At 34.3% G+C, this 13655-nt stretch overlaps 1 protein-coding gene across 13 annotated transcripts in view; it reads right to left on the bottom strand.

The window, feature by feature from the left end:
- The window catches only part of PAM (peptidylglycine alpha-amidating monooxygenase), a 282350-nt gene that overhangs the window by 12840 nt on the left and 255855 nt on the right, over positions 1-13655 (bottom strand). For all 13 annotated transcript variants that reach the window (XR_003119985.1, XM_025389313.1, XM_025389316.1 and 10 more), the window contains 5 exons: positions 13088-13204; positions 11023-11095; positions 9262-9472; positions 8640-8840; positions 6402-6517 (listed from right to left, as the gene is read on the bottom strand). Coding sequence is in view for 12 of the 13 variants with exons in the window: in XM_025389313.1 (XP_025245098.1) it covers positions 6402-6517; positions 8640-8840; positions 9262-9472; positions 11023-11095; positions 13088-13204 (718 nt within the window). In the remaining variant the exon portion in view is untranslated. The remainder of the gene's footprint in view (positions 1-6401; positions 6518-8639; positions 8841-9261; positions 9473-11022; positions 11096-13087; positions 13205-13655) is intronic.

The raw sequence follows: 13655 nt of genomic DNA, 5'->3' as shown, positions 1-13655 counted from the left end.
TATCATGTGCTACCTTAAAAACTATTTGTATATTATCGATAAGAAAAATCATTTCAGAGATTTGGGACATTTAATTTTTTGAAATACATACTAAGAGATATGTAGCAATGTGGGGTTTTATACTCTTGAAGTCTTATGTTTGTGATGTTTTCAGTCAGCAAAGGAAACAAATTGAGTGTTACCTCCAAGTATTTCCTGGGCTTTTGTCCCTACTTCAGATGTTCTGCATTTTAATATATCTTTCTCTATTTCAAATCATTGTCATCTCCATTATGAAGGCACAAGAGACAGGGGAGATCCTTTTGTGACTTTCTTTTAGGGGTCACCAAACTAGTTCTTGGAAGAGAAGGCTTAAAATGTTGTGCTGCTGACATTTCCATCTGTCTCTGGAAGCCTCCAAAGGTGCCCTGGATCTGGCAGTTGGCAGGATATAGATAACATCTGTCACCTTTGAGGCCAGAAGTCCTGCCTGGATACACAGTTATCAAAAATATAACTACTGAGTATCCAGACTGTGGGCTTATCAGCCAACATCTGCCTACCTGATCTGCTGAGTTCAAAGGGAATAATGAGACAAACTGCTGCTCCTAGCTCAGTTTAGGTGGAGCAGAAGAATACATGCTCTGGAGATACTATCGTACTTTAGAAATCATCAAGTTTATCACACTGAAAAGAAAAATGAGATAGCTGTGCCAAAGAGTCTCATTTCTTTCATACTTTCAAATAAGCTGTGACAAATGTGTAGAGAAAAACAGAGAGTCAGAAATCAAAATGCTGCCTTGCTGAAATCCTGCAGGCTTGTCATTAAATGTTCATCTTTTTTGGGAGGTTCAGTTAATGGATGGCAAAAGACTACCAAATGATAGGCCACTCCTGTTCTATACTGTAATATATTCTTAGAAGTTTCTTTGTAAAACATATGGTTGTAGAATACTTCATATTTTCTGATGGAAAAATATAATGATGGGGAAATAAAGGTGAGGAAGGAATGTGTAAACTATTCGCTGGCTAAGAACTTTGCTTTACATAAATCACAATATGTCATAAATTCAAGGCAACAACAATAATAAACCTTTATTAGTGGCTCTCAAATGAGAGAGCCACTAATCTGTATTTCTAGCAGAACCTTGGTCCCACTGATCCACGGAGCCAAAGGTTCTGCTAGAAATACAGTACTTTGGGGCCACTATAGGAACTCAGGGAGGGGCTTAGTAGATGCAATCAGAAGAACTCAGTTGTAATCTTTTCAATGAACTGTTCTGCTTCGTGTCATTTGAAACAAAATTATGTTGTTAAATTTTAAGACCAAGCTTTAGTATTTTTAGAGCTACACAGATTTAAAGATCTTCTAATCTAGCCTTTGCAGACTCTTCTTTTAAAGTACCCCCAGCAAAATAAAATTGACATGAGAAGAGCATGATAGTATCTTCACCAGGCACCTGGTGACAAAGCCTGGAGCAAGCTGCCTTCAAAATCTTGTATTTTATTTTAAAAACTCATAAGGAAAGTTGTGTTCTATTCCATAGCATAACAATGTTTACTTTAACATAGTAAGTTTAAATCTACTTAATATTAAGTAAAACAGTTCTTCTAAGTTGCACAATGTTCATATTGTGGCTTAATATAGCCCTTGGCATACCAATGTGTACTTCAGGAACGAAAAGGTTAAGCACATTTCAAAGTCAGAAAGACCTAGGTTTGAGATCCACGTATGCTACTCCATGTAGTCTGAACAAGTAATTTAACTTAGGTGAACTTTTCAGCTCAAGTACTGTCATTTTAATCATCACTGTGAAGGTTGGAAAAACAACATAAATCTGGGCTCACTTTTTTTTTTCTTTTGATATGGAAGGCTGGGGATCATTCTCTTCCTTTTCCATATAAGCTGCTACACAGAAGATGACAAAAAATGCCTGTCTGAACAGTGTGTATAAAAGCAGATATTGAGGGACCACAAGCCTTTCCTTTGATTACAGGGGGAATGACTTGGGGATTGACAATGTGTATTTTTCTCTCACAGCTTTTTGATAACATCTGATAGAACCATTTTCTCTATTGTCCTACTGTCTAAGCTTCCCTGCACAGACATAAAAACAGAGTCCCTACATTCAGATGGAAACATCTCTAAAGAATGTAATAAACATCTCTAAAGAATGTAATAGAGAACTGAAACGTAAGAGGAGATAAGGAGTGGATATGCACAAACAGAAGCACAACCTCCTTATGTAAAACTTGACCTTTGATGTGAAGAGGGATCTCTTTTTACACAGGAGTCAATAGACCATATTATTTCCTTCACCCAAAATTAATCTTTGTGATAATAATCTAATTAAATGAAAATTCTGAGAGATTTATAAACTGATTTCAGTTTACTGTGTCAACACAGAATATATTTCTATGTTTTGGTGTAATATCAAGTCTTATTTACTGAAAGGAAAAGCAAACTTCATCTTGGAGTGAGACTGTCTTTTCAAGTTTGCTGAATTGACCCACATATTGTGACTCATTCTTTGCCTAACATCTGATGAAGGCACAATGCTTTGGAAATTTTAATTGAGAACTCTTCAGATTTTTATGAGGTTAAGGCTCATTTAGCCTCTTGCTTAGCACTTAGTTTTGATTTCTAGATGCATATTTAAATTAAAAGTTAATATCCTGGTTGACACAGTACATTATCATTAAAAGAATGAGCAAGGCAAACACTCCACTAATACAAAGCAAAGAACTGAGAGAAAGTTAAGCATCTCACTTCCTTTACCAACAGACAGGAGGAAGTTAGCTCAAAGGGGCACAGTAATGAAGACTGGATAATCAATAAGGATCTGAAAAACTGGAAATAAAATATTATCAGTGTAATGAATTTCTTTCTGCAGGGCTGCTATGCTTTGAGATTTCATTGCCTGTTGCTTTTCTGGTGAAATATTTCTAGAAAAATTTTATTTGTTTATATAAATAGAAACCTAAAGAAAGGAATTTATACTGGAAACTTTAGTTTAGATTCCTTTTGGTTATATTCAGATCCTGTTACTATGGCTAAAAGCTCCAGTGAAGAAAAGGCTGTGTCTCTTTCACCCTTATACCCTTATTCACCTTTGTACCCTTAGTACCTAGCGTAATGCCTGACACAGAGTAAGTATTTAATGCATATCTCTGGAATAAAATTTGATAAACACCAGACTAGCTGTCAGTATTCTAACAGACAAATTTCTATGAATAAAACATTGAAGCATTTTACTTTCACCACTGTTACTCAACATAGTACTGGAAGTCTTAGCTAGAGCAATCAGACAAGAAAAAGAAACAAAAGACATCAAATTGGAAAGGAAGGAGTCAAATTATCCTTGTTTGCAGATGATATGATATGATATTTGGAAAACCCTAAAGACTCCACCAAAAAAACTATTAGAAGTGATAAATTCAGTAAAGTTGCAGGATACAGAATCAACATAAAAAATCAGCAGCATTTTTATATGCCAATGTGAACAATCTGAAAAAGAAATAGAAAATGTAATCCTATTTACAATGGCCAAAAATAAAATTAAATACCTAGGAACTAACCAAAGAAGTGAAAGATCTCTACAATGAAAACCATAAAATGCTGATGAAAAAAACTGAAGAGGACACACACAAGAAGGGAAGATATTCCATGTTCATGGATTGGAAGAATCAATATTGTTAAAATGTCCATATACCCAAAGCAATCTGCAGATTCAATGCAATCACTATCCAAATATCAATATTCTTCACAGTAATGAAAAAAAATTCTAAAATTTATATGAAATCACAAAAGACCCAGAATAGCCAAAGCTAACCTGAGCAAAAAGAACAAAACTGGAGGAGTCATATTACCTGACTTCAAATTATACTACAGAGCTATGTAACCAAAGCAGCATGGTACTGCCATAAAAACAGACACATAGACCAATGGAATCACATAGAGAACCCAGAAAAAAAATCCATCCACCTACAGTGAACTCATTTTTGACAAAGTTTCCAAGAACATACATTGGGGAAAGAACAGTCTCTTCAATAAATGGTGCTGAGAAAACTGGATATCCACATGCAGAAGAATGATACTTGATTCCTGTCTCTCACTTTATACAAAAATCAAGTCAAAATGGATTAAAGAGTTAAATCTAAGACCTCAAACTGTGTGTAATTACCACAAGAAAACATTGGGGAAACACTCCAGGACATCTGTCTGGGCAAATTTTTTTTTGAGTAATACCCTACAAGCACAGGCAACCAACGCAAAAATAGACAAATGGGATCACATCAAATTAAAAAGTGTCTGCACAGCAAAGGAAACAATCAACCATGTGAAGAGACAACCCACAGAATGAGAAAAAAAATTTGCAAACTACCCATCTAACAAGGGATTAATAACCACAATATATAAGGAGCTCAAACAACTCTATAGTAAAAAATCTAATAATCCAATTTAAAAAATGGGCAAAATATTTGAATAGACATTTTTCAAAAGAAGACATACAAATGGCAAACAGACATATGGAAAAGCGCTCAACATCACTGATCATCAGAGAAATGCAAATCGAAACTATAATGAGATATCATCTAACTCCAGTTAAAATGACTTTCATCTAAAAGTCAGGCAATAACAAATGCTGATGAGGATGTGGAGAAAAGGGAACCGTTGTATACTGTTGGTGGGAATGTAAATTAGTAAAACTATATCGAACAGTTTGGAGGTTCCTCAAAAAACTAAAAGTAGAGCTATCATATAAGCCAGCAATCCCATTGCTGGTTATATGCCCAAAGAAAGGAAATCAGTATATCAAAGAGCTATCTGCATTCCCACATTTGTTGCAGCGCTGTTCACAATAGCCAAGATTTGGAAGCAACCTAAGTGTCTGTCAACAGATAAATGGACAAAGAGAATGTGGTACATATACACAATGGAGTATTATTCAGCCACAAAAAGAACAAGACTCTGTCATTTGCAATAACATGGATGGAACTGGAGATCATTATAAATGAAATAAGCCAGGCACAGAAAGACAAACATCACATGTTCTCAATTATTTGTGGGATCTAAAAAAACAATCGAACTCATAGATATATAGAACAGAAGGATGGTTACCAGAACCCGGAAGGGTGCTGGGCAGTGTGTGAGTGTGTGAGAGATAGATAGAGTGTGTGTGTGTGTGTGTGTGTGTGTGTGTGTGTGTGGCGGGGGGTTAGGTGGGGATGGGTAATCAGAATGATTTTTTAAAATCAGAATCAATAAGACCTAGTATTTGATAGCACAACAGTAGGACTATATTCAATAATAATTTAATTGTACCTTTTAAAATAACTGAAAGAGTATAATTGGATTGTTGTAACACAAAGGATAAATGCTTGAGGGGATGGATACCCAATTTTCTATGATGTGATTATTACACATTGCATACCTGTGCTAAAATATCTCATGTACCCCATAAATATAAACATGTACTGTGTAACCACAAAAATTAAACATTAAAATTTAATTAAAAATAAAATATAATATTGAAGCATTTTAAAGTTTTTTAAATTAGCAAATCTCATATCTTAGAAATAATATAACATTATAAGTGTCAGGATATAAACTTGGTTCAGTAGCTGATGATAGTTGCATTTTGATCCAATTAAAACCAATGAATCTTTACATATTTTGAAGAATAACACTTATTTGCAGCATTTTAGCAGACTGAATTTTCTAAATTTGATATACTCCAAGCACATTCATACAGTGTAGAGAACATTCTGATCACTCTGGCAATCATACTGCAGAGAAAGTACACTGAGAAGACAGAAGGGCCATGGGCACACTGAACACAGTTGCTGTGTTTATAAAAAGCATGTTAGAATAAACAGTGGGAAAACACTTTTGAAGCCAAAAGTAGCTTTTAGTTTCTTAACTAAACCAAATCTTTAGAACTTGAATAAATTCCAGGAAGTGCTATTTTCAAGTCTTGTTGCTTAGTACCGTCATAGCAATAAAGAAAGCAAACAAGATTTCTGTTGGGTCTAAGAGAACTATAAGAGTACACTTAACATGTGATGTTTTCTCTACTTGGATGAAACCAGAAAGAGACTGATTTATTTTTTGTATTCTAACTATAGTGAATTTAAAAACCTGCCATCATATGCAGGTGCAGTTTCTACTAAGAACCTCAGAACTGCACACAGGCTAATTTGCATCTGAAGAAACTGATCTAGGAATAGACAAGGACATTTATTCTAAATAAAATATAAAATAAAAAATAAAATAGAACACTCCCATCAACTTTGCTAAGAAAGTTACCACATCTTCTCAAAAGTTTTTCTAAAACTATTCAAGTGCAGATTGAATGCCGAGATTTATATTTTAGTTTTCTTCTCAAGAAAATTGAAACCTAGACAATATATGTAAATACCTTGTGCACTGGCTTGAAGATGTCTATAATTTCCCCACTGGAAAAGTTCATCACAAATCCTTGTACAGGTTCTTGGTCCCCAAAATGAGGCTTCCCATTCACTGCGAAGAGCAAGCCTGCAACAGCAAATCCAGTTAACCTTTCTTTAAAATATGGGCAAGAATGGACTTCTAATATATCCACATGTAGTAGGCAAACAATAAATTTAGGGTCAAGCTGGTCCCTACAATTGGCAACAAAAGTAGAATATAAAATAGTGTCTCCTCCTGAGTAACCAGATCGTGGTAAACAGGTTAGTGGACTAACCTCCTTGTAATAGGAAAATCAGGAACTGAAATGTGTGTTCCACTTGGAAAGTCAGTAGAAATCAGGAATACATAGATATTGATATATAGATATAATATGCATATATAGCTATTACAGGCATCCTAAATAGGAATTGGGGAAAGTCAGGTTATTTAGGCCAATAATTTTGGAGTCTCAGATCTTTTAAAAAATAAGTAATATTTGCCATAGCTACATGGAAAATCCAAGAGAAAATCAAAGAAAATAACTGAAGTTATAGTCTATATAGAATAATCTGATTTTAAACAACTGGAATTTGAAAACATGAGATGTATATTTCAGATTATCAAATACATATTTTTCCTTAATTAAAAAGGCCATATTTTTAATTTTCACACCATGAATATACTTTGTAGTAAAATTATATTTCCTAACACAATACTATTTATTCAGAACAATAAAAATGGTGATGTTTACATTAATAAATAATTCAGATGATTGAACCACTACATTTTCAAAGAATTAAAACGTAATAAAGTATACACAATGCTAAGCCACCATTTAAGATATTTTCATTATTCTTGAAGGTTTATAGTTTTTTCTAGGATGTACTATAAAAAAAACTATAAACATCAATTACTATTGTGCAAAATTATAGAGAAAATTATCTTTTGCTTAGATTCTTTTCTTAACCAGATTCCTTCTCAACTGATAATTTTCTTCTTATATTTAATTTATTTTTGTTTATTATGAACATGATCACCCTCTTTATTAAGTAAATGGTCCTGACAAATTTTTCTTTAAATGTGCGGTAAACCAACCTAAGGAATCATAGTTGTGAGAACCTCTTATTACTTTTTCTTTATTCCTTGAGGAAGCCAAATTTGCTCTCTTATCAATAACCTGAGTCCCTTGATTTTATGTCTTGAATAAGTTGGGGGGCTGCTTGGTCCAGACAGTAGCCATATGTAACTTAAAAGAAACATAAATATTGCAGTAATACCTATAAATAGTCAGTGTGACTTTGATACAGGTATAAATTTTTTTATTAAAATATATTGTGCCCTTTAATTGTGAATTTTTCAAAAATTCCTCCTGTTATTGATCTCATTTCACTCCATTGTGAAAAGAGTATATTTTCAATGTTTTCACCATAAAAACATGGTAAGTATGTGAGATGATGGTTTTGCTAATTAGCCTTACTTAGTCATTCCACATTGTAAACATACATCAAAATATCACATTGTACTCTACAAATATATACAATTATGTCAATTACAATTTTAAAAATATTGTAATAATTGTATGTACATTTCAGAAATTAAATATATTTTCAGTAGTTCATTATTTAAAGAAAATATGGTAAGTTGTTTTGTAACATGTTATATGTATTTTATTTTATTAGTCTGACTTATTTTTCAGATTTTCTTAAAGTCAAGAAAATCTGTTATGAAAATGAGAAAAAAGTTCAAGATTTTATTGATTATTTATCGTCGTATTTAGGCATAAGCCACACTTATTTTTACATATTTTATCTTTTAAAAAAATTGGTCACTACTGTTTTTAAAAATGTGAAACGAGTATTTTGAATATTGATTTTATCACATATATGCCATCTGTTGATGTGTGAAGACAAATGTTAATTATTTAGTACTGGAGCAGATGATCATAATTAAGAGAAAATGAAAATCAATGTTTGGGAACATTTTTAACCCTTACAAACGGTGTTAAATCCTTTAAGTTCTTCATTGTTTCTGTACAATGAATAGTGGTACTTTAATCAAAACTGAGTTAGAACACACTAACAGTTTTAACTTTTAAGATGTGAAATATAATGTATCTTCAACCTCCAACAAGAAAGGAAATTTATAAAAAGAGCACATTAAGATAAAACGATTTTTAAGGATAGAGTACAGTAGGACAGAAGACAACAAACATATTAAGATGAAATACCTGGTATATATGAAATTGCAAATACATTTCTTCCAAATGATGAATGCTTAATCTCTCTCACAAATTCTTTGGTGTCAGTTTTAAAACACTGGATCCGACCATTTTCCCGGTCTGCCACACATAATTGGCCCAAATGAGGCACAAGGGCCAAGCTGTGAGGAACGGTGAACTGGCCTGGCAGAGGACTGCTCCCTGAAGACTCTGCAGAACAAAGAAAAGCCTTAGATACACAACTTAAAAAATCACCCAAAGTTTGACTCTCTAGTATGTTTCTAAATTCATGATAGTAAACCATTAAATGCCTGGAGCCAGGGGAAAGATAAGGTAAAGCGGTTTATAAGTTTATTTTATAATGTCTTTTACCCACAAGTGCATTACAGATTTTCTCCCTATTTGGACAGTTTTTTGGTGGATGCATTATTTTCCTTGTAAGACGTGTGTGTGTGTGTGTGTGTGTGTGTGTGTGTGTGTGTCAAGCTAACTGGATGCACACAATGACCCAGGTTACAATGACCCTGTAGGGGACAATTACAGCTTAAAGAATGTGAGTGGTGGCCAGTATTGAGTTCCCAGTGATGCTGGCTAAGAATTACAATTGGAGATTAAGAGTCTTATTGGGTACCTTCTCCCCACTGTGTGATGAACTCTCCACTTGGTGAAAACTGCACAATCCTGCTGTTGCAGTAACCATCTGATACATAAATGGCTCCAGTGCCTGGATCCACAGCCACATCAGTGGGTTGACAGAAGTGATTCTGGTCACTGCCTGGTTGCATGCTCCTTCCCAAGATTAATATAGGGCCTTCTTTATTGTTTGGATCCAGTTTGAACACCTTTTTAAAAAGGAACAAAAGCCTTACCTACTTTTCATGGTTATTAGTGATTTACGCCCACATGACTAAGACCACTTTCACAAGCAATTGGAGTAGAAGCTCCCAGAGACTTATTTAAAAGAAGATATTAATACATTTTACAACTGAATGGGATCCTAGAAATCATCTGGTCTGATTCCTTCATTTGATAATAAAGCCTATGAAGATTAAGTGATTTGCTCAAGATCACCCGGTTAATTAGTGGTGAATGGAGACCAGTACATGGATACCCAGTTCCGTCCACCCTGATGTTTCCTTTTTGTCTTTCCTTAGCTAATACTACAATGCATTCCAGGTAATACATGAGCAATAAATGTTTACTGAGATGATGTTTTCCAAGTTATTTGCCACCTATTCATAAAAAGCGTATTACACTTGATATAACTTCTTTTAAAAATAACACAAATTTGACTTTTTATATATAAATATACATTTACTAGAGGCCTAGCCTCAATTTATAGAAGATTAAGGCAGTTTAAGAAAAAAACAAAAACATAAGTGAAAAAATAGAAATAAGACTTAGGGCCAGGCACGATGGCCACAGCTGTAATTACAGCACTTTGCAAGGCTGAGGTGGGTGGACTGCATGAGCCCAGGAATTCAAGACCAGCCTGGGCAACATGGCAAAATCCCATCTCTACAAAAAATTTTAAAAAATTAGCCGAGTATGCTGGTGTGTGACTGTGGTCCCAGCTACTTGGGAGGCTAAGGTGGGAGGATCACCTCAGCCTGGGAGGTGGAGGCTGTAGTGAGCTGAAATCGTTCCACTGCACTCCAGCCTAAGGGACAGAGTGAGACCCTGTCTCAAACAACAACAACAACAGTTAGGAACAGAGGGAATAAAGACAAATACAGACACTTAAGAAAATGGTTGGGAGGGCCCATGTAGTTATTTGAGTGAACCTTCACATCTGGCCCAAGGGACAAATGTGACTTCATCATTTACATACTAGCTTTCCCTAGCATTGAGTTCTAAAAGAAATATTTCAGATGTGGATTGTTAAGGACTGAATGCTTGTGTCTCAAATCCAAATTCACATGTTGAAATCCTAACCCCCAATATGATGGTAATACAAAGCGGGACCTTTGGGAGGTAATCAGGACAAAAATGTAGAGTTCTCATCAATGGGATTAGTGCCATAAGAAGAGATAACAGAGATTACTGTCACTCTCTCTCTCTGACCATGCAAGGATACTATGAGAAATTAGCAACCTATAACCCAGAAGAGGGCCCTCGCTAGAACTCAACCGTGCTGGCACCCTGTTCTTGGGACTTCCAGACTCTAGACCTGTGAGAAACAAATTTCTGTTGTTTATAAGCCACCCAGTCTATAGTACTTTGTTATAACATGCTGAACTAAGACATGGCTGCTCTATTTTCTTGCTATAACTTACTGGGTCACAGAAGAAAAAACAAACAAACAAACAAAAAAACCCCATAGAACTCCAGAACATTTCAAAAGCATAATTCTGTTAGCTTCTAATTTGAATATTACCAAAAGGACGACTACCTGATGGAGAGCCACGTCTGTGACCCAATAATTCCCATCTTTATCTATACTCAAGCCATGTGGCAAGTAAAACCTGCAAAATAAAAATATTTGTGTTAATTACATATTTACTCTCAAGGCATATGTGACAGAAATTTTTCTAATTTCTCTGTAAAGACAATACAAAGTTATAAATTGATAAATGTATACTTACATTAGTATAGAAAAGACCAAAATGAATTGTTAAAAAAACTGTTATAATAAGATTTCCTTGTCACAAACCTTAAGTAGTATTTAATAGTATTAAAATTTATAAATTAAGCTTGCATATAAATTACAAATGTTTATGAAAAAGTGTGGTATATTAGAGAAAACAATATTAGTTTAAAAACAGGTTCTAAGGTCATAAATATTAACATCTTACAAATATGTATAAAACTGTCTTAAGAAACATAAATGGATTGATATAGTTTGAGGTTAAAAGATGTTGCAAGGAAATGTAATGTGTTAATATAAACTATTAGATAATATAACTCAAAGGCTTTAAAGAGTGCCTATTAAAGACAGTAAAACCCACAGCACATAACTTTCAGCCAACATGGGCTGTGAATATCTAAGCAAAGTGAAATAGTGAGCCAGATAAACATTAGAGAAGGTTAATCTGGCAAATCAATCTTAATAATCTGGGTAAGGAACTTGGACTGAGCTAAGAGACACACGGACAATACGTTAAGGTGGTTTGGTCCAGTGATATCTGACAATCCACTAGCTCTGTTAGCTTCTAATCTTAGTGTAGTGTTGACAACACAGATTTTTTTTTTTCATGAGCCATAACTGTAACACTCTGATTTTGACTAATTAGCTGAACTAGATCCCTGTTTTGACAACTGAATGTGAGGATTATGATTTGCTTTCAAACAGATACTCCACCGATGGCTAAGTTGATTTAGCAGTAGTTGTTCTGCCTTCCCTTTAATTCCTTTCTGGAATGAGGGTGCTTCTGGTTAATGAATAGAGCACCAATGAAATAGGTTCAAACATTTCACCCCTGACACACCATCTTGAGAATGCTATTAAAAAATTCTAAGCAGCATTATTATTATCTCCACAAGCAGTTGCACTCAAAAGGGTGGCTACCCACCTTGCAAAGAAGCTGGCTTTCCCTGTGCTTAAGCAGATGGAGAAGGGTATAGTTACTGAAGCTGTCAGTTTACAATAGTTCAGGAGATCTATAAGCAAGTGTCTCCCTCACTTCTTTCAATAACCATAAATATCAGCCAACTTTTTTTAAGTGCCATCTCAAAATAAGACTAAATAATGAGCAGTTTTCAAATCCAAATTACATATGCATGATAAGGAATGCTAAAAATGACATTTGTTTAGTATTCACTTTGAGATGGAAAAAGAGAAGCTCTTTTTCTTAATGATGATTACTTGATGAGTTTGGTTGTCCTGAAGAATTTTTCTGCTGAAGAATTTTTTTGCATCATTAGATCTGGCTGAGCAGCAACTCACTTAATCAACTATGCAAGATACATATTACATATGTAATATGTGACAAGCTTGACTACGTATTAAAATCACCTGGGCACTTAAAATTATTAGCCCCACTCTATACAAAATCTAAATCTAATTTTTTAAATGAAAAATTGGCAAATTTTCATTGTATACATTTATGAGGTACAATGTGATGTTATGACATATGTATACAATGTGCAGTGATTAAATCAAGCTAATGAACATATCCATCACCTCAAATACTTAACATTTTTTGAGGTGAGAACATTCCAAATATACTCATTTAGCAATTATGAAATAGGCAAGGACCTGAATAGACAGTTCTCAGAAGAAAACATACAAATGGCAAACAGGCAAGTGAATCTAAATTTTTTGGAGCTTCCCAGATGATTCTAATATTCAGTCAAGATTTAGAAACATCTATTTAGAAAATGTACGATGGGATGGCCCAGTTAGTTTTCTGCTTTCTTAAGTGCAACTATACAACACACTCAAATTTCAAGACTCTATGATATATGTTATACTCAATATATGTAGTACAAGTCTTAACATAAGTCATTTAACTCACAGATTTTTTCCACTGGACTGGAGTACCGCAGCATTATTTGGATCTATGACAAGAATAGTGTCTTCTTCAATTGGTCCTAGTCCTATGTGCTGGTAAACAAACTTGCTGTCAAACGAGCTAAACAAAATGCAGCAAAAAGGAAATGAAACAATCATAAACTCCTATGAAATTGAGAAATGCAGACCATTCACTTGAGATTCTAAATACAAAATCAAAAGAAGTCAAATGTATTTGACTTCACTCTTTGTCCACCACATTTCAGTCATTTAGATTATAATATACACCATTAACCTGTAGAACCATGCTACTCAGGGTGGTCAGTGGAACTGAAGCATTGGCATTGCTGGGAAACGCAGTTTCAGAACTACTGGACCTGAATCTGCATTTTCACAAGACCCCTGGGTGGTTCCTATGCTCACTGGGGTTTGAGAAACATTGATCAAGAACTCTTAATGTACCTGAAAAATTTCAAAAGCTCTTCAAAAGAGTATGTAGTCATTCAATAGACATTTTCTTTCAAATTGCAAAAGAAAATATGACTTATTTTAACTTTGTCATTAATGATAAT

Source organism: Theropithecus gelada, chromosome 6 (genome assembly GCF_003255815.1).
Source record: "Theropithecus gelada isolate Dixy chromosome 6, Tgel_1.0, whole genome shotgun sequence".
In the NCBI taxonomy this organism is placed as follows: Eukaryota; Metazoa; Chordata; class Mammalia; order Primates; family Cercopithecidae; genus Theropithecus; species Theropithecus gelada.
The sequence above is the reverse complement of the archived record's forward strand: the minus strand, read 5'-3'. Positions and strand labels throughout refer to the sequence as shown.